The 21,510-nt window shown below is 37.4% G+C and overlaps 1 protein-coding gene across 2 annotated transcripts; it reads right to left on the bottom strand.

Annotated features, from left to right (window-relative positions):
- Positions 1-636: 636 nt before the first annotated feature.
- Positions 637-20,188, bottom strand: LOC125228297 (galectin-4-like). 2 transcript variants are annotated; one of them, XM_048132804.1, is made up of 7 exons: positions 19,977-20,188; positions 8,111-8,220; positions 7,180-7,326; positions 5,550-5,769; positions 3,491-3,612; positions 3,012-3,216; positions 637-2,741 (listed from the first exon to the last, which is right to left on the bottom strand). In XM_048132804.1, exons 1-7 carry the CDS (start codon positions 20,094-20,096, stop codon positions 2,538-2,540), a joined length of 1,128 nt encoding a protein of 375 aa, XP_047988761.1. In that variant the 5' UTR covers positions 20,097-20,188; the 3' UTR covers positions 637-2,537. The 2 variants fall into 2 exon arrangements, with proteins under 2 accessions (XP_047988761.1, XP_047988768.1); XM_048132811.1 differs by lacking the exon at positions 19,977-20,188 and adding an exon at positions 19,181-19,398.
- Between the last annotated feature and the right edge of the window lie 1,322 nt (positions 20,189-21,510).

Below are 21,510 nucleotides of genomic sequence, written 5' to 3' on the forward strand. Positions count from 1 at the left end.
TTTTTAATTTGATGATTATTATTTTTTTAAATTGAATATTTAATTTTCTGTGCAGCTCTACTCGACTTTTAACTCTACACTCAATAAAATAATTGCTAGCTACCATCGTAAACCTTAAAACTGATTAATTGTGTACGTTACTGCAACGACATAAGGTTTACCAATAGACAGCTATGTACCAATACCACCAATTACCAATACCAATAGTCACTGTAAAGCACGTTAAACTGTGTCACAGTAAACTTCAAATTGGACAGGTGACGCAGTAAGCAAATTTAAACCTAACATTCAAAATGACAAGGTTGTAATTAGGTAAGAGTTCAATTTGTTATGACTTATGATAAACTTTAAAATTAAAGTGACGCACAACGTCAAACTCGTAGCGGAAAAAATAATCGTCCAAGTAACCAGCCAGTATTAATACCCCTAAATACTGAAAAAGGTATACAACCTCTAGCAATATGATATGCACAATGTTGTATTACGAATTTGTAGAATGGGCACGTAAACAATAACTAATAATACAAATTAAAACAAAAAATATTACCCCCATCAAGATATAGCTCAATCGATTCTACTCTCGATTCTGAACAAACGGTTTTCAGGTTTTTAGTGTTAAGTGAAACACGGTGTATACACAATCTTCTGGATGGATTGGGAATGGCAACTAAAAAAGAAATCATAATGATTTCTTGGGTTTTTTGGTTGTGACATTAAGGGCCTTATCACACTTGGGATTTGCGGGCGATTTGAAAGCGAAACGAGTTCGCCACGAGTGCGTAGCGAGTTCGCCACGATTGTGCAGCGTGTTCGCCGCGATATCCATTGCAGCAGTGTTTGAATCTTCCGACGGTGCTATTATTGTTGCTTGTTCATCTGCCCACATTCGTAGATAATATACTACTACAAATATCGGCTTAAACTAAAGTGGATAGAAATTAATTTTGCTGACGAATACAGCATGACGTCTCGACTATAGACGCGGCGATCTCGCTGCACACTCGCGGCGAACACACTGCGTACTCGCGGCGAACTCGCTGCGCCTGCAAATCGCAAGTGTGATAAGGCCCTAACCTCATACAAAAAAATGTTGGAGCAAAATTACACAGTGAGGAGCAAAATAGGCACATCTTATATACTTACTATGTTTATCTTCTCAAGCGCATATAAAATATATAAATATAAATTCCTTATAGGTAACATAAAAATTACTCAAATTAAAGAGTTAACACGAGCAAAAGCTGTGAAAGTAGCAACTATAAGTAAATGCGTTTTAATATTAAATAAATATTTATTACCTACTTACTCATACTTACTAAGTTGTACATGTGTTTCTTATAATTATGACGGCTGAGTGTAATAAACACATTTACAAAACAGCATAAAAAAGGTATGTATTATTCAATCCTTTTAATATTTACTCTCTTCTAAGCCAAAATTGAGGAAGATCCATTACACTACATCCAACTATTTCTCTAATAGATAATCTCGTTAAAATATCCAATAATTATGAGATAACATTATTTTAAACTTTGCAAACATTATCAAACGTCATATTCATAAGCTTAATTAAACAAAAAAATATTAGGTCATTAATAATATTAATATTTACAATAACAATTTATTAGGTAGGTAGGTACATATGTGATCCTGATCAACTCGAGATTTAATTTACAAACGACTAGGTATAAATACATAACACTCATTTGCACAATCCTTTTATGCACTTTATCGTGTACCATGTGATCATTTCGATTTTGACTCATACCTGATATTTAATGAATGTATTTATAATAGTACATCGTGGCCCCCCAGCCCCCTTTTTCAGATTTATCACTTTAATTTACTTTAGACCTCAAGGTTTATATCTCCTTAGTCATATTAAAACTCAGACTGGCAGACTATGGCCGATTGCCATCAATCTAAGTAGATTAGATCGACTTCGGTTACACCAAACTGTATTATTAATTGTGTTGGAAGCTTTATAGACTATAGTAAACGGCTGGGGCACGATTGTTGCTAATCGCTGCTCATTTGAATATGTCAACAGTTAGAAATAGCCTACCAGTCTTTCGTAGTGTGTGAAGGCGCACATAAACCGTGTAAGGGAAGATATCCCCGCGCATTTGTACGGCCCGCACCAGTGTTCAAGTCCGCCGATGAGCATCGTATTGATATTGACCTACTCGTGAATTTCCCTTTCAGATTTTGATATATAGAGGTATCGAACCAACTGATTCATGACCAACTTGACAGATAATTCGTTTGAATCTTTCAAACCTGTAAGGTCTATCGCTTATAATGCACTTAGGTCGTTTTAAACACTAACTAAATTTTGTCACTATCTACACACATGTCAGTTTCTAGTATGTATAATGATAACAAGTTCGTCACCAAGGAAACTCTATCTGCAAGCGAATTTCGATCAACTTACATTTGGACAGTTTGGCAAAATGAGCTTATGGTGTGGGTCATGATTTAGTTGGTTCGATAGTACATATATTCAGAATAGCCACCATACAACCCGTCTGAAACTATCAACAGTTAGACACATCCTTCCAGTCTTCCGTTGTAGGCGAGTGTGAAGATGGACACAAATAAATCGTGGAAGGGAATAAATCCCCGCGCACTCGAAAGGCGCGGACTAGTGCCGGCGCCGCGCGGTTTTCCAACTCTCCGATGAGCACATCGTTGGCGAACACTGACCACTCGCCCGGCCCGTTCAGGATGCGGAACGTGTTCTGTGGAGTTAAAGAAAATGAATTAACAGGAGTGAAGATGAGGTTCTTAGAGGAGCATAGATTTGAAGAGAGTGGGCGACAACAGTAGCATCGTTTCCATTCTCTGCCGTTTTTCATCACCCCAGGCTTCTATGTAAGAGTTGAGCACAACTAGTTGCCGCTCCGTGTGACTTGTCGTAGTTGTCGTGTGTGCGCCTTGACATGCAGGCGGCGTGTTGGGCACGGGCACTACACATCACACTAGTAAATATTAAACCACTTGTTATTTACCTGTGTTCCAGGCACAAGAGTAGCAGTCCTCTGTCGTCTCTCGTCGCCCCAGGCGCCTAAGTAAGAGTTGAGCACGACTAGTTGCCGCTCCCGGTGTGACTCGTCATGCGCGCGCACGTTGACGTGCAGGGGCGTGTTGGGCACGGGCCAGTCGCGCGCCGCGTCCATCAGGTTGAGCGTGAACGAGTGGAGGATGGGCCTGAGCCTGGAAACAAGCGATAACTTAGTTACATACTTTTATTCGTTTTAGTAGATAATTTGTGGAGCCTATGTGCATATTTTTTTTGTTTGATTCATAAACATTCTCCTATCTTATTTCAAGATAAGACACAACGAGCTCTCAAACTCAGAGTTTAGCTGAATCGATCGTCACGATGAACCGATGATACATGCTTACAATGATCGTATTCGTGAATGACAGGCTATAAACTATATTGAAGACTAGGTACATATAATAACAACAATGAATCCAAACATACCTTCCGTGTATGACTAGTTGGTATCCAGGTGGGATTCCCTTGGGTAATAGTGCTGTGATGTTCGGCCGCCAAAGCGGTTCGTCTTCCGAAGCCGACGCATCTAAACTAGGTCTCAGTGGCACCTGTAATGATATGACACACATTTTAATTCGTTAGTTTATGAACAAACAAAAAATGATCCCTTGAGGATGTTAATTGTCAAAAACTTGGGTCCTGTAAATGAATGGAATCGATTAGCATAAAAAGTTTATCAAGAATGACATTTTTCTCGCATCTTGTATGTCTTTCTAAAAAAAACATAAATGTTTATTAATTTTAATATAAGAGAAGGTCTACTAAGACCGTTTTTGTGTACAAGACCCATGTAGTTACAATTAGAATTTGCATTATCCGTCGGGTTTTTAATATTCGAATAATTCGGATAATACAATTTTTATTATTCGAATAATCGGATAATTTCGGATAATTTATAAATGGAACAAAATGATGTTCCAAGAAACATAATTTGTAAAACTAGCGCAAAATTAAGAGTGGAATTTGCGTGGAATTGATAACGGCTGAGATATATGAGTGCCATAATGCGAAATTTACCTATATTATATTTTATTTTTTGCGTAAATCAGCAAACTGTAGAAAACACACCTAGCTCTCTATTTTTAGTTCTGTGACTAAAATATGCTAGTAGATCTCTTGTTTATTTATTTTTTATTAGTAAAAACATGTTTACATGACATTACAGTAAAACCAATGCGTCACGAAACTTAGATAACAAAAAAGAGAGAAAATAAAGAGAACAATAATAAAAATAAAATTAAACAATATGAAAAGTTGAAAAAGTACTTAGGCTCTAATCAAAAGCGCCCTGGAGGTCTCCACCGGTGATTGGTGGTAATGGGCGTCATGGTTAGGGTCTTAGAATAGGAATGAGTGAAGATATAGGTACTCGCGCAAAACAGAATCCCCAAATAAAAGAAGACCAATTAGTCGAAGACACTTCCTATCCAGGTGTGGATCATTTGAGACCTTAGTTACATACCTAGTGGCTGGTACCAAAGTACCAATGGAAGGGGTATGTCCTCGGCAGCGATTTGATGGGTTTTAGTGTCCAAGCTGATCAGTAGCCTGATATTTTCAGTTGGACTATTCGAATATTTTCGGATAAAAATAGTAGTAGTAGTAGTAAAACACTTTATTGTACCAGAAAATAATACAACACACAGGAAAAAGAGCTTATTATAAGTACAAAGGCGAACTTATCCCTTTAAGGGATCTCTTCCAGTTAACCTTTGAGCAATTGAGGGAGAATTGGAGATGGTAGGCATACAGTACAAACGGCGCAGGAAACGGATTCTAGGTAATAATAAATTATAACTTACACTAACATGCAATATATACGAATAAATACATAATATACAACTATACAAATAGCAAATGACATAAATATATAATATATAAATTAAATATATATTTACATAATAAAAGCTACAACTACAAAACCGCATACATCCAATACCTTAGTCTTCATCAGAGAGCCAAAGCTTTTTTAGATTAGCCTTCAGCGACGCGACCGACTGACACTGTCGAAGAGATAAAGGCAAGGAGTTCCACAATTTAACTGCGTAGATTGTAAACGATTTATTATAGGACCTATGTTGGTGGGGCGGGATACTCAAAGTGAGATTCACACTGGAACGGAGCCGGTGCCCGCTACCGTCAGCCAAGTATTTAAATCGTTCTGAAAGATAGGGAGGGGAAGTAGGAGAAAATAAAACATTATACAGGAGAGAAACCACGTGCATGTCTCTACGGCGACGGATGGGCAGCCACTCCAGCTGGGAGCGGAAATGAGAGATGTGGTCAAATTTTCTTAAATTAAAAATGTATCTGATGCACACATTTTGCAAACGTTCAAAAATATTGGCGGATATTCGAATAATTCGGATATTCGAATATCCGGATTGCAAACCCTAGTTACAATAGTCACTAGTACTTCTCGTCGACCGCCCAGAAAGTCTCATCTCCACGATCACTTCTGTCTATAGCCAGTCCAGAGTCTCACCTCTACAGGGGGCGGTGCCAGCATCGGGTACACCTCAGCTTTCTGCACATTGAGCGTGGCGTCCCTTATCCCGGAGACCTGCAGCCAGGGCGCTCCGACGGGCGACGGCGTGCGGTGCGCGTAATTGCAATAGTGCTCGCCGTCTACCGCCCAGAATGTTTCCGTTTCGTCCACGATCACTTCTATCGTGAACGGACGGCCCATTTTGAAAGGAAATGATCTGACAAAAAACAAAATCGTTAACTCCTTCGTTGCTCTTAGTTAGCTATATATCATAACAGGCATTTTGACCCCGCAATGAACGTGTATTAGTAAAAAATGCGCTGGTAGCCTAGCGGTAAGAGCGTGCGACTTTCAATCCGGAGTTCGCGGGTTTGAACCCAGGCTCGTACCAATGAGTTTTTCGGAACTTACGTGCGAAATGTCATTTGATATTTGCCAGTCGCTCTTCAGTGAAGGAAAACATCGTGAGGAAACCGCACTAATTCCAATAAGGCCTAGTTATTCTTCGGGTTGGAAGGTCAGATGGCAGTCGCTTTCGTATGACTAGTGCCTACGCCAAATCTTGGGATTAGTTGTCAAAAGCGGACCACAGGCTCCCATGAGCCGCGGTGAATGAATGAACGTGTTATTAGTAATCCAGTTGGAAACAGCTTCCGTGCCCGAACTTGTTAAGTGTAACGCTAACGGCCTTCATACAGAACTGAGGTAAGTAGGTGCTCAATTTTCATTGACAGCAGCCCACTAATTTATGGTAATTACCCTCGACCCTAATTCCTGGGCACTTAGCACTTAGCTAAGTAGATACTATCTATTTGAAGCTACATACGTATTTGTGCAGTAGGTAAATAGCTAAAAGTGCAAACTTTCTGCGACCCGATTTTTATGCATGTTTTTTTGTTTTTAAATTTTTAAACAAATAGGCATTCCTGCGTAACTGCTTCTTGGCAGGTATTTTACCTAAATGCATTAGTTTCTTCTATCCACCACTTGTCATGCCGCCTTGTGTTCCGCACCACATAGCACTGCGCGATCTGCACGTTGAAGTGGACTGCGATCTCCCCCGTACCATTATCTGCGTCTCCTAAACCTGGCTTGTACTCACATATTGATGCCTTACCTAAATGCAGTAGTTTCTTCTATCCCCCACTTGTTATGTCGCCTTGTGTTCTGCACCACATAAAACTGCGGGGCCCCCACGTTGAAGTGGCCTGCGATCTCCCCAGTACCATTATCTGCGTCTCCTAAACCTGTCTTGTACTCACATATTGATGCCTTACCTAAATGCAGTAGTTTCTTCTATCCCCCACTTGTTATGTCGCCTTGTGTTCCGCACCACATAACACTGCGGGGCCCGCACGTTGAAGTGGCCTGCGATCTCCCCTGGACCACTGTCTGGGTCTCCGTATCCTATGTTAACTGTGAATCTATTGTACCCACATATTGATACCTTACCTAAATGCAGTAGTTTCTTCTATCCCCCATTTATTATGTCGCCTCGTGTTCCGCACCACATAACACTGCGGGGCCCGCACGTTGAAGTGGCCTGCGATCTCCCCTGGACCACTGTCTGGGTCTCCGTATCCTATGTTAACTGTGAATCTATTGTACCCACATATTGATACCTTACCTAAATGCAGTAGTTTCTTCTATCCCCCATTTATTATGTCGCCTCGTGTTCCGCACCACATAGCACTGCGGGACCCGCACGTTGAAGTGGACTGCGATCTCCCCTGTACCATTGTCTGGGTCTCCGTATCCTATGTTAACTGTAAACCTGGAATTAAAATACATAACAAGTAGTAGGGATGTATATTATGTGTAAAGATATGTTGATAGGTACTTTGTATATATGCCGATGCACTTTAGTTGTGTTTGTCTACCATTTCCTATTTTCCTCTCTTAGTTATTCTAAGGTTAGCTGGTAGAGATCCCTTAAAGGGATAAGGTCGCCTTTGTACATAACCATTATAATTATCCACTATACTTGTAATTTGTTCTGTGTTATTAGAAGCTGTGGATTTGTTAAGTGTTTACTACTACTACTACATTGAAACTTACCACCAGTATTAGTGAAGTAGGTTTTTTTTTAATATATGGCCTACATTTCTAGCGCAATAGCACCAGCCGGCCAGTCATTTTAGAATATTTGATCTAACACCCTTAGCACATGATTGGCGCGAGTTAGATCACACGTCTTCTTCTAACAGTATTAATGACATTGACGATGACGGGTCGTCTATCTCGCGGCGACATACTCTCGCGCCAATCATGTGCTAAGCCTGTAGAGTCGAGCTGTGATATGGTGGACAAAGCTCTTAAGTAGATGAGAGATCTTTCGATCATAAGGGGGTAAATGGGGTAATTGCATAAAGAACCCCATAGGTCGAAGTGTAGGTATGATACAAAATAAGATGTACCACTTAGAATACTTAGATTATGGTGATGATTATATTGATGAGTTTTATATCAGCAGGGTTTCCACTAGCCTGGCTTTGACATATTCTTATATCCACAATAATCCACATCCCGAAGAGTATTGGATTCAATGATGCAATTACCATGGTAAGTCCTCAGTAGGTGTACCGGTGCAGAGGATATGTGTCCCGACCGCCAGCGGATCCTTGAGGGTTTGGTTGAACTTGACATCTCGCGCCTCGGCCAACTGACACTGAAACATGATTGATAAAACATTTCATATCATTTCTGTGGAATGATAAGTCCTTAAGATTCGGATCCGACTGAGAACTATAAGTACTTATTTAAGTATTTTATTTATCTGCAATTCATATAGGCAGCTACGTGATGTATGAAATGAAAATGAAAAATATCTTTATTTAGATAATAACATATGCTTATACAATTTGCTGGGACTTCTCTTTAGGCTTACAGCGTTGAGACGACCCGCTCATCCAACGCCTGATTACGAAAGTAGTACAGCATGTATTTAATATATATCTAAGGTACACGTATATATTTAGAACCCTTACCTATAGAATAGGAGAATACAGAAGATGTCAGATTTCTGATTACAGTTAAAGGTGTAAGATACCATATACAAGTATGTGTGCGTGTGCGTGTGCGTGCGTGTGTGTGTGTGTGTGTGCGTTATCTGTGCAGCTGTGTGTGTGTGTGTGTGTGTGTGTGTGTGTGTGTGTGTGTGTGTGTGTGTGTATATACACATTTACATTATATAAATAGTTAATTTATACATAGATAGGTACTTCTCAGCTAGAGCATAGATTTTCACGAATTTGTGGTACCTACCTAAACAGTACCTAGGGCACAACAAGATTGCCAGTAATTAGGTAAAGAAAGGCAAAAAGTTGACTTTCCTTAAAAAAAAATCTTTTTCTACTGAAAACTTAAGTTTGTTTGAGTACATGTAACTAGCAACCAGTTTCAAGAATAATACACATATATCGATAAGTACCTAAAGTTGTTTGCACTGTTAATTAACAAATACAATTCCGTTTCCGTTTGGGCAAATTATTTCAATAATAATTACAGTTAAGTATTATTGAATTGCTGAATTTGCAGATTGCTGAGGCAGTAAATACAACGGGCATGTTGGAAATTTGTATATTTTAACGGTGCACTTACTTCATAATTGCCACATACAATATGGCTTAAGGTGTGGTTCGTTTGTTTATCTTTACCGAATCATAAAGAACTCCGCAAGCAACTTTCTTATCAGTCACATACAAAGCAGACTGATCCGATATCGATATTATTTATGTAGTGTGATGAATCAAGAATGTTAACTTAGTTTGGCGGGAAGAATTAATTAAAATTTATTCACAAGGTACGAGTATATTACACAAAACTCTGAGCAGGGGACTCATCCGGCATATTACAGAGGGTCTACCGCATACCGGACGTGACGTACTGAAATTAGGGTAACTTAAAATCCTATCTCTTTGCCTAAGAGGATTAACCTATTTTCTCCTAGATTTGTAAGAGTTGAAATTAGCGTTAGTTTCGTCGCCTACTGTGAATCTCTGCCTCCAACATAGAACTCATTAGATGTAATGAAAGCTGTCCAGTAAAGTAATGGTGATTGTTAATTAAAAGAATAGGTTAAGGCCAGGCTTAGGTCACTTTATTGCATTATTAGCCCGCTCAACAAGCTTGACGCTGTAGATCGAGTGTAATAAAGACGCTACATTTCACAGACATTTGGCAGATTGTTATTGGGTATTTAGGGGAGACTGAGGTCAATTGGAACGTTTTACACTACTCCGCCTGTTTTTTTTATTTCATTCCCCACACATGGATATTGTTTTACATTGATTCCCCTTAAAATTAAGGTATATATACTAGAGATGGCCCGAATATTCGGTAAATATTCGGTATTCGGCATATTCGGCAAGTTTTTAATTGTCATTCGGCCAATTATTCACATGGAATAAACAAAGTAAATTAATGAAGATCTTACGTATTCCAGTGGATAATAAGCTCCTTTTTTAGTAGCTTTTTAAGGAACTGCTAAAAAAAGATTCCAAAATATAAATACAATTATTTAAAAAAAAGTAAAAAACCGTAGTTCAAGAGTTGAGAAGAATTCAGAGTTGTTTTAAGTAAGTTTTACTTATCCACTAAATCATGAAAACATAGTTGTAGTAAATTATCAATCATTTAATAGTTTTCATGAATCCCCTTAAAAATATGGCGTAACCGAATATTCGGCCGAATATATAATATTCGTATTCGGCAAAGTCCATAATTCTAAAATATACGAATTCAAATAAGATTATTCAGTCAACGTTCATTATTCAGATGTTTTTTCAACGTTTTACAATTCTTTACCCTACATATCGTATGATGAAAACGCATTGTTTGGCTTAGTAGCCATTTACCTAAATGTAGCTACCTAATGTACTATTAAAAACAAAAAAGTATTGTATGCTTACTGAGTCAAAAAATACTTCCATAAAATCTTCAATTTAATATTGTAAAAAGGAAATTGTCAACAGTAGAATTTTGCATTTGTGTTTCAGTTCAAGAGCAAAGGAGGCAGGTCATTATAACATTTGTATATATACCTACCTAACTTACTACTAAGTTTTTTTTTTTTTTTTTGATCTCTATTTTTGTATACTGTCGCAGACAGTAATCATACAATACAGCACCTTATTGTATTGACAAAGTAATGCAGTATATGTTGACCTCAAGCGTCATCAGTGAGATCATCACAAGGCACGTTAAGGAGCTACCGTCGACGGATACGTCTACTCATGCGGACGGAATGTATGATATCAATTGATTAAAGTTTAGGAGAAAAATGTATCTTAATATAGCTCGAATGCCTTTTCTGACTTCTGTATTTGGTACCTACTAATGAATTATGGATGTTAAAAACCTTTAGCCGATTGGTAAGTAGCCGTGCGTTTGTGATTCAAACTATTCAAAGTGTTCAAACTTCGTATCGTGCCAACGATTGCCTTGGAACCTTACTTATGTTCGAAATATCATTTGAATTTAAATAGGCATTTTACTGGTGAATGAGGAGGAAAAATGTGAATGGTATGATTGGTGCATAAGAATTGTCTACTGTGTATAAAATTCGTAAGCCCTAAGAATGCAGGTAAATATGCAGCCGTGCAGCGCAGCGTGAGATTTTAGGGGACCTCTTAAATCGTTGAGATAACTCAAGGTGCTGGAAGATATTCTTAACATAACCATATGAAGTTTTTCTCTCTCTTATCTTGGCATTTCTACCTCGGGCTTCAGGTCCGCTTTCCTACGTTTTCTCATACAATGAGTAGTACCTAGTGGGTATTTAGGTACAAATTCTTAATTGAAGCACGCACATTCATCATTTTGAAATGGGAAAGCTCGCGTGTTGCGTGTTACAAAACGACCAGTTGTATCGTAAAGTACCTACTCGATACTATAAATATCACCCTGGAAGAAAGCAATCGAAAGACTGTCTCTTTGAGGGTCGCCATACCGGCAGTATTGATGTTATTCTATCTTTCAAAAGAAGTCAGGGTTAAGTAGGTATACTTAGAATACTGAGTTTTTTTTTCAAGCGAGAACTATTGTAACAAATATGAGTACAGACACCGGCATGATTTCTGTACCTTGTTCGTTTGACAATTTCGTATGACATTACAAACGAGACGTTAATATGACAAGGTACAGAAATTATCACTTCTTTATGCCGGTGACTGTACGAGCTGTACGAGTAATAATTAGGTACTTTATTGACATAAGGGACTTAGGTCAACAAAATTTCGATAACCAAACTCCGGAATCCAAACAAACCAACGCTTTTTATCGGAAATGAAATCGCCACAATTGATATTTGCTCCACAAAAGATAAATATGGTGACATCACATTTTCTTTCAAGTTCGTCGGGATGAAAACAGAAGTCCGAAATAATGTGATACATATACTTAGCTACTAATGAGAACGCTGATGATCTATTTTTGCAGGCCATTTGGTTCCCGCTGTCGTGGAATTTACGATTCACTTCTGTTTTACGAGGCTAATTTCATGTTAAGTAATTCAGTTCAGTCAGACTATCCAGCGAAATACGGATTTTAGGTATTTATAAACTGGACATACACTATCCTAGACAATGAAATTCAGAAGTTTATATCGAATTTGGTAGATATGCGAAAGATAATAAACGTAAGGTTTTAAGGAAGTATCGACCTTGGGTTGTGCCTTCGGGTTGACCTACCTAATTTAATTGGTCACATTACCATGCAGTACTTCGAAATTTAACCCCATAATAATATGGTACATATTTATACGTATTGATGTTACCATCACGCAGAATGATTTTACTGCCCATTGTCGATGTCGATTCGATGTCGCCACACAAGCGACACACGAACAAATGATCCATATAGTAAGTAGTCCACTAATACAAAGATTAACCGATGTTGATAACTAATATCATAATGAAAAAAAAAAAACAGTGATCAATAGGTGTTATAGTCTAGAGCCAATTTGGCCACAAGTCGTCTCCTTCACGATTTTCGTCGACATCTCTTCTAAATACCTAAAACAGGTATGGATATGTTCCTCGTTCTCTCCAGATTACGAATTGACCTGTTTTAGTTTAAGGAGGGGGGGACGGGTCGAGAAAAAGGGGGGGAAAGATGGCGACCGACCATCATAGATATTTATTCACATCTCGAGTCCTATGGCACCAATCTGTTCGTGCGAGGTGTCATTTGAAAGCTTATTAAACCTACTTTAATTGTTTTTAAATAACTATACTCATAAAAGTAACCGTTTACGAAATATTTGAAAATATGTGTTTTTTTATCGCGCATGAATTGCACAAGTACTAGTAAAAAATGCGTCTAACTCAATAAACAATAACTTTACCGCAATTGATGTTATTATAAAATTTTTGCGTCTATTCATGCTCTTTCTAAAAATATAAGTTTCATTGGTATATGATAATATATAACCATGTAATTAAGAATTTTGTTTGGCAGGGGTTATCCTCCAGGTCGCATAAACGGGCGCTGACCGTAGTAAAGTATTCAATATTTTTGAGGTCTTATTTTACGGATCCATATGTGAGAGGTATCGTTTGAAAGATAATTAAACCAACTATAATTGTTTACACATAACTATAGTCATAAAGGTAGCTGTTTACAAAATATTTGAAAATATGTGTTTTTTATCGAGCATGAATCGCACAAGTACTGGTAAAAAATGCTTCTAAGTCAATAAACAATAACGTTACCGCAATTGATGTTATTATAAAATTTACGCGACTATTCATGAGCTTTCTAAAAATATAAGTTTTATTGGTAAGTGATAATATAACCATGAAATTACGAATTTTGTTTCGTAGTGGTCACTCCGCCGGTCGCATAAATGAGCGCTGACCGTAGTAAAGTATTCAATATTTTTAAGTTCCTATTTTACGGATCCATATGTAAGAGGTATCATTTGAAAGCAAATTAAACCTACTATAATTATTTTTGAATAACTATAGTTATAAAGGTAGCTGTTTACAAAATATTTGAAAACATGAGTTTTTTTTTCGAGCATGAGTTGCACATATACAGATAAAAAATGCTTCTAACTTAATAAACCATAACTTTACCGCAATTAATGTTATTATAAAATTTACGCGAAATTTCATGCGCTTTCTAAAAATATAAGTTTTATTGGTGTATGATATTATATGACCAAGTAATTACGAATTTGGTTTAGCAGGGGTCACTGCGCCCTGTCACGATATTGGGTGCTGACTGACCGTCGCCAAATTTTCTACATTACTCAGATCCTATTTTACTGATAAATTTGTGAGAGGTATCATTTGAAAGCATATTATGCGTACTATCTTTATTTCTAATACTTCAAGTCGAAACTGTAGAAGTTTACAAAATATTTGATTAGTAATATGTGTATTTTACTGTGCATGAATAGCATTGGCATTGATAAGACACGCTTCTAGCTCAATAAATTATAGTTTTCCGCAATTGATATAATAACAAAATAAACGGAAAATGTATGACTTACACAAAAAATAAGTTTGGTTTGTATTGCATAAACAATTAATTTTAATTTGTTCAGCTCACCTACTGCGCACCATCATATAAATGGATGTCCACCGTCGTTGCCTTTTTTCATGATTTTTCAGACTTTATTTCACTGATCGTATATTCACAATAAATATAATTTATCACGTATCGAATTTACTTATATACTTAATTGATCAGTAAAATAAAATCTGTAAAATGATGAAAAAATTAAGGCAACGGCGGTGGACATCCGTTTATATGACGATTGACCGTGCGCAGTGGGTATGGTGGACAAATTAACATTAATTGTTTAAGCAAAACTAACAAAACTCATTTTTTGTAAAGGCCATACATTTTGCGGTTCATTTCGTTATTATATCAATTGCGGAAAAATATAATTTATTGAGCTAGAAGCATGTTTCACTCGTATCAGTGCGAATGCTATTCATATACAGTAAAAATACACATATTGTCAAATATTTTGTAAACTTCTACAATTACGACTAAAATTATTAAAAAGTAACGATAGTACCGATAGTACGCATAATATTCTTTCAAATGATACCTCTCACAAATTGATCGCTAAAATAGGATCTGAGAAATACATAAAATTAGGCGACGGTTAGCACCTATTTACGTCACGGGGGTGCAGTGACACCTGCTAAACCAAATTCGTAATTACTTGGTTGTATAATATCATACATCAATAAAACTTATATTTTTAGAAAGCACATGAAATGTCCTGTAAATCTTATAATAACATTATTTGCGGTAAAGTTATTGTTTATTGGTCATGCACCAAGATACAATCTTAAAAATTATGAAAACGGCAACGAAAATGGTCATCCATGTATATGACGGTGCGCAGTGAGTATGATGGATAAATTAACATTAATTGTTTATGCAATACTGACAAAACTTATTATTTGAAAAGGTCATACATTTCGCCGTTTATTTTGTTATTATATCAATTGCGGAAAAAATATAATTCATTGAGCTAGAAGCATGTTTTACTCACATCGGTTCCAATGCATATTTTCAAATATTTTGTTAGCTACTACAGTTACAACTAAAATTATTGAGAACTAATGATAGTACGCATAATATGCTTTCAAAAGATTCCTGTTAAATAAAATAGGATCTGAAAAATATAGAAAATTTGGCGACGGTCAGCATCCATACGTGGCCGGGCGCTGTGGCCCCTACTTAACCAAATTTGTAATTACTTGGTTATATAATATCATACACCAATAAAACTTATGTTATTAGAAAGCGCATGAAATTCCGCGTAAATCTTATACTAACATCAATTCCGGAAAAGTTGTTGTTTATTGATTAAGAAGCATTTTTTACCAGTAGGTACTTGTGCGACTCATGGTCTATAAAACACATATTTTCAAATATTTTCTAAACAGCTACCTTTATGACTATAGTTATTTATAAAAAAATATAGTAGGTTTAATTAGCTTTGAAACGATACCTCTCGCATATGGATCCGTAAAATAGGACCTCAAAAATATTGAATACTTTACTACGGTCAGCGCCCATTTCTGCGACCGGGCAGAGTGACTCCTGCTAAACCAAATTCGTAATTACATGGTTATATATTATCATATACCAATGAAACTTATATTTTTAGAAAGAGCATGAATAGACGCGAAAATTTTATAATAACATCAATTGCGGTAAAGTTATTGTTTATTGAGTTAGACGCATTTTTTACTAGTACTTGTGCAATTCATGCGCGATAAAAAACACATATTTTCAAATATTTCGTAAACAGTTACTTTTATGAGTATAGTTATTTAAAAACAATTAAAGTAGGTTTAATAAGCTTTCAAATGACACCTCGCACGAACAGATTGGTGCCATAGGACTCGAGATGTGAATAAATATCTATGATGGTCGGCCGCCATCTTTCTCCCCCCTTTTTCTCAACCCGTCCCCCCCTCCTTAAACTAAAACAGGTCAATTCGTAATCTGGAGAGAACGAGGAACACATCCATACCTGTTTTAGGTATTTAGAAGAGATGTCGACGACTTTTTGTAAAAGAGGTCGTTTGGTCCCTGACTATGTCTGTATGTTTTTTTTTTTTTTTTTTTTTATGTTTGTTCCTCGATATCTCCGTCGTTACTGGACCGATTTTGAAAATTTTTTTTTTTGATTGAATGTATATGCATACAGATTGGTCCCATTTTTCTCAGAACCCAGTTCTGATGATGGGATCCTGGAGAAATCGAGGGAACTCCTCAAATCTGAAAGGCATACATATGGTGATTTTTGTGTTTTTAAAGGAACAGCATGCATTTAGGTACGGAACAGTGACATTTGGTGCAGTGGAACTGCTGATGATGGCCAGAACGGAACTCTTCAAATCTGAACGGCACGCTTATAGTGACTTTGGTATTTTTATAAGAACAGCATGCACTTTCGTCCAGAACAGTGACATTTGGTGCAGTGGAACTGCTGATGATGGCCAGAACCAAACTCCTCAAATCTGAACGGCACGCTTATAGTGACTTTGCCATTTTTATAAGAACAGCATGCACTTTCGTCCAGAACAGTGACATTTGGTGCAGTGGAATTTCTGATGATGGTCAGAACCGAACTCCTCAAATCTGAACGGCACGCTTATAGTGACTTTGGTATTTTTATAAGAACAGCATGCACTTTCGTCCAGAACAGTGACATTTGGTGCAGTGGAACTGCTGATGATGGCCAGAACCAAACTCCTCAAACCTGAACGGCACACTCATAGTGACTTTGGTATTTTTGTAAGAAAAGCATGCATTGAAGTTCAGAACAGTGACATTTATTTAGTTATGTTTGTTAAGCATAAGTTTTGAAGTCAAAGTTTGTCAAGCTTCGATTTCTTATAATATAATCAATCGGATTCATGAGGAATTAAGGAAACTTCTCAAACCTTAACGTTATACGTATATTTCGTGTGTCATTTGTGTTGCCATCTAATAATTAAAGCATTAAAAACAGTTTTAAAAAATACTTACACATTTCTACATAATCCAACATTCGCAAGTAGCTTTCACCAGAACCCGAAAGGCGACGGTTTTTTTTTCTTAAAAATTATTTGGCTAATTGTTACCAATTTTGAATACCACACCTTTTTTTGCGCCATAATCAATAAGGCCGATTTTGGAAAATTTTGATGGGCTCTAGCGTCTTTAAAAATAAGAATATCAAAAAAATCAAAACGGTCCGACACAGATAAGAATAATAATAATGTGTGTTGAAAAAAATCAGTGCTCTATCTTCAAAACCCAGGGAAGAAATAGTCGAGAGCGTTTGTATGGAGAATTGACCCTTCCTGTATCGTCTTAAAATATCGGGCGTTACTCTGCGGAAATCCAAACATCGTAGGTACCAGTTTTTTTTTCCTTTTAGTAACGGTTGACTAAAACTGAAGGATCATTTGTTTCAGACAGGAAAATGAATAGTGCCATAGATGATGATGGATGAATTATTTATTTTTCCCCTCACTATAGCTCAACACGTGTTTTGTCCTTTAATACCAGCGGGTAAAAACGCATTTTATCCACTAGTGGGTAAAGTAATTTGACCTTGAATAAAGTCAAATTAACTGCTTTAAATTTGATAAAAGTAGGTGTATCTAGTGATAACTATAGCTGATGATTTACCACCTGTGGAACTACTGGAAGCAGTGATAAACGCATTTTTTGCGTTATAGTTTCCTCGCTATAGTGAGGGGAAAAGTTTTGTGTTACACTCGGGTGCAAATGTATTTTACTTCTCGTGTGTTAAAAAACTCGCAAGTTCAGGATTCTATTCTCGAACCACTCGCTTCGCTCGTGGTTCAACTATAGAATCCTTTCACTTGCTCGTTTTTCAATTCCACACTCGGCGTTAAAATACAACTTTGCCCCCTTGTATAACAAATAACTATTACTTCTCGTGTGTTAAAAAACTCGCAAGTTCAGGATTCTATTCTCGAACCACTCGCTTCGCTCGTGGTTCAACTATAGAATCCTTTCACTTGCTCGTTTTTCAATTCCACACTCGGCGTTAAAATACAATTTTGCCCCCTTGTATAACAAATAACTATTCTTGGAATTACGCTACTCTGCTGCCTCTAGTGCCTCGTCATTTGTGGCCTCTATAATTCTATATGAATGAAATGACTGATGAGGTTTTTAACTTAGTAATCGTTCCACGATTCTAATTGTTTGTATTCAAATTTATAAATATTAAACATGCCGGTAAGTATATTAAAAACATCGCCGGCACAAATCATCAGACTATAAACAGCAGATGAACTAGGAAGAAAACCAGGAGCAGGTACTTACGAAGAAATAGATAGATATGTATAGATTGTCAATTTGCAAATACCTACAGCATTCACGGTGAATCACATCGTTCCTTAGGTCAAGGATCAAGGAAAAGCAAACGAACGAAACAAAAGATACATATCTTCTTCCAACTACTTACGAGACTAAACTTCATGTGTCGACTATCCACCATGACGATCTAACCACTAATAATCTATGTTTACACTACGATTACTACTGAACGTGATCTGTCTGCATCCGTTAGCCACTACGGTGGGAAAACAGTTTTTCTCTTAGTTTTTTGTCGAATCGAGAACCTTTCAAGGCAAGTTACATGCCGATACGGTGCTTAAGATAACTAGGACAGTAAGGTTGTTTGTTTATCAATAAACATTGATTAGGTAGTTTTGAAGGCTACAACTTAGCTACTATTTACTAGTGCCTATGGTATATGGATATATGCGATATTTAGCTTACCTATTGTACATTGTTGTTTTTACCTAAGTATATTAAATTGCCCATGAAGTTTTTGAACAAGTTTGGATACTTAGGTATATTAAGTGGATAGACATTATTTATACATATTTATCTATCTCATATATTAACATAATTTAAAACTAGTGCCTACGCCACTTCCTGGAATTGGTCACTATGCGGACCCTAGGCTCCCATGAACTGTGGGAAAAGCCGCGATAACGCAAGGAAGATGATGATTTTACTGACATGTAATCGTTCTTCGAAGTCAAGTTCAAAAGAAACATTTTTCCAGGTGTTTATTATTATCGTTCATATTTCTAATTGCAGCAATTAGCCTATTTATTTACCAAAGTAACCGGCGCGTCTTCATCGACATTCTCAGGGCTCTCCGGCTCCGGCGGGCGAGCGCGGCAAAGCAGTCGCCGACAAAACGCACCGCACCCGCAGCGGTCACCGCTCACCATCACACTGCGATTCACAGTCGATTTATTACTCGAGCCGAGCGGTTCGTTCGAGCGATGCGGTCGCCCGGGACGTCGCTTACACACTAAAATACCCGCTCAGCCGAACAGCTGACGGCGCAAAAACGCGATGACTAACACTAACCATTATATCCTAACCATTACGCGTTTGTTTTGATTCTGCATATTAAATACTTACTCAATATTAGTTGCGAGTTTATGCAGGTGTTTATGTAATGTTTTGATCGCAAACCCAGCGCACCATCTGTCGATTTGCGACAATAAAAACACTTGTCACGTCTAACAGCGCCATCTATTGAAGGCCAATGACATTATTTTAACAATGTTTTTGTTGTTGTTTAGTTTTTGTTAACGCGAAGTTAATTGATGTGGTTAACATTTATTTTGAGATACGTTTTTAAGTTTTTATATTTTATTGATCAAGTTATGTGGTAATGAACGTTTTTAAACGCCTAGAAATAATTATGAATTACCTACCTACATCTATTATCTTACTTTGTTTACGTTTTTTATTGTGCCCTGATACCTATAAATTACCAAATAAAACTATAAATCATAATTTAGCATGTACCTTTTTGCAAATGAATAATTAATTGATACCGTCAACACATTATCCTAATTACCAACGACGATACTTAATTAAAACTAAGCTAAGACTAACCTCAAAATCATAAGCATCCTCAGCAAAGTCGTATTCGGCGTATTCACTAGGAAGATATCCTTCTTGAATATAATAATCCATCATCGGGCACTCCGCACATTTCAAGCAGTCAACTGGCATAGGTATTTTATCGGACACTGACTTAGGAGCACTTGTTAGGTTTTTTATGCGGTCACATAAATATAATATCTCTACACTGTTTACACACAGACACTAATAATATGCGCAATGCAGGTCGGTCGGCGGGTTTCCACGAACGTCGTTCTTGCGTCTCTCTTCGCAACGGGCTGATGACAAGGACAAACGATTATCGATTGGAGAAGTCACGTTATAAGCATACGGAATTGCTCTGCTCGCATCTCGCCTTGAGAAAGGAGGCGGATCAAATGCGACATTGTGTTTGTATTTAATTTCATCTTTTATAGTGATTGTACTTGGGTCGATTGAATTACAACCGCTCGGTTTCATGTGTTTCGTCACTTCGTTTAACATTATCTCCACAAAAATCTATTAATGAAAGCGAGAACCAGTGGTTAAATGCAACTAGATTCCTAATTTATATCGCTCGTAAGCATTTCAAAAAAAGCGTGTCCCCGTCTTTCACAAACTTTCGAGTGATGGCCCCTGTACACACATGGCCAACGGTTCCACCAGCCCTTTGTGAAACCCCTTGGCCAAGATAAGAGCCGCTGTTTACACATTGGCGAACCAATCACTTGGCATTGGCTCTTCATGAAAGATGGACGTGGAATGAAAAAATCTAGGAAATTCTTGGTCATAGACGTTGTCAGAAAAAAAATATTAAAAAATAATAACCCCGTAGTAAAATTAAATTATTTGCAATATTAACAATTTTTTGAATATTCTGATAAGAACATTTATCTTTTTTAGGAAATACATTAAACATTTGCAAGGTTATTTTATTTCCTAAAATCTACACTATTATTGGCATAGATAAACTTATTATTTTCGTAAATATATCACTACTGTCCTCTCTGACGGCTGACGACCAACTGAATGAAGCGCCAACGTGTAAACGCAGTTGGCCATTGGCGCCAAGATCCTTTGATGTGTGGACAAAAAACCGACACGAATCGGTTGGCCGGCAAGCGCAAGCGCCAACTGCCAACTTACGGCCAAGTAGCCCTCTACACACATGGCCAAGGGGGTTGGTGGAACTGTTGGCCATGTGTGTACAGCGGCCATGAGAAATCGAGCGCTCGGTATTATGGCCGCTGTACACACATGGCCAACAGTTCCACCAACCCCTTGGCCACTTTGAGTAATTATGTTAACTAGAGAGGGCACCTCAACTTGATTTTGTGTAACAACACTTAGAGCCGATCGGCACAACCGCGCTTAGTCTGTGCCGAACGGCTGAGGTAGATTGACGTATCGCAATGAAAAATATTTCGTCTAAATAATGCCGTCATGTGTAGTGAGGTACTGTACAAACTGCTCAGGAAAATCTAACTAAAGCCAAGGAGTGACTTTTCATACGTAGGTTTACTGCATTTTTGTTTAAACACGCTTA

The sequence above is a fragment of the Leguminivora glycinivorella genome, chromosome 1 (genome assembly GCF_023078275.1).
Source record: "Leguminivora glycinivorella isolate SPB_JAAS2020 chromosome 1, LegGlyc_1.1, whole genome shotgun sequence".
Classification (NCBI taxonomy): Eukaryota; Metazoa; Arthropoda; class Insecta; order Lepidoptera; family Tortricidae; genus Leguminivora; species Leguminivora glycinivorella.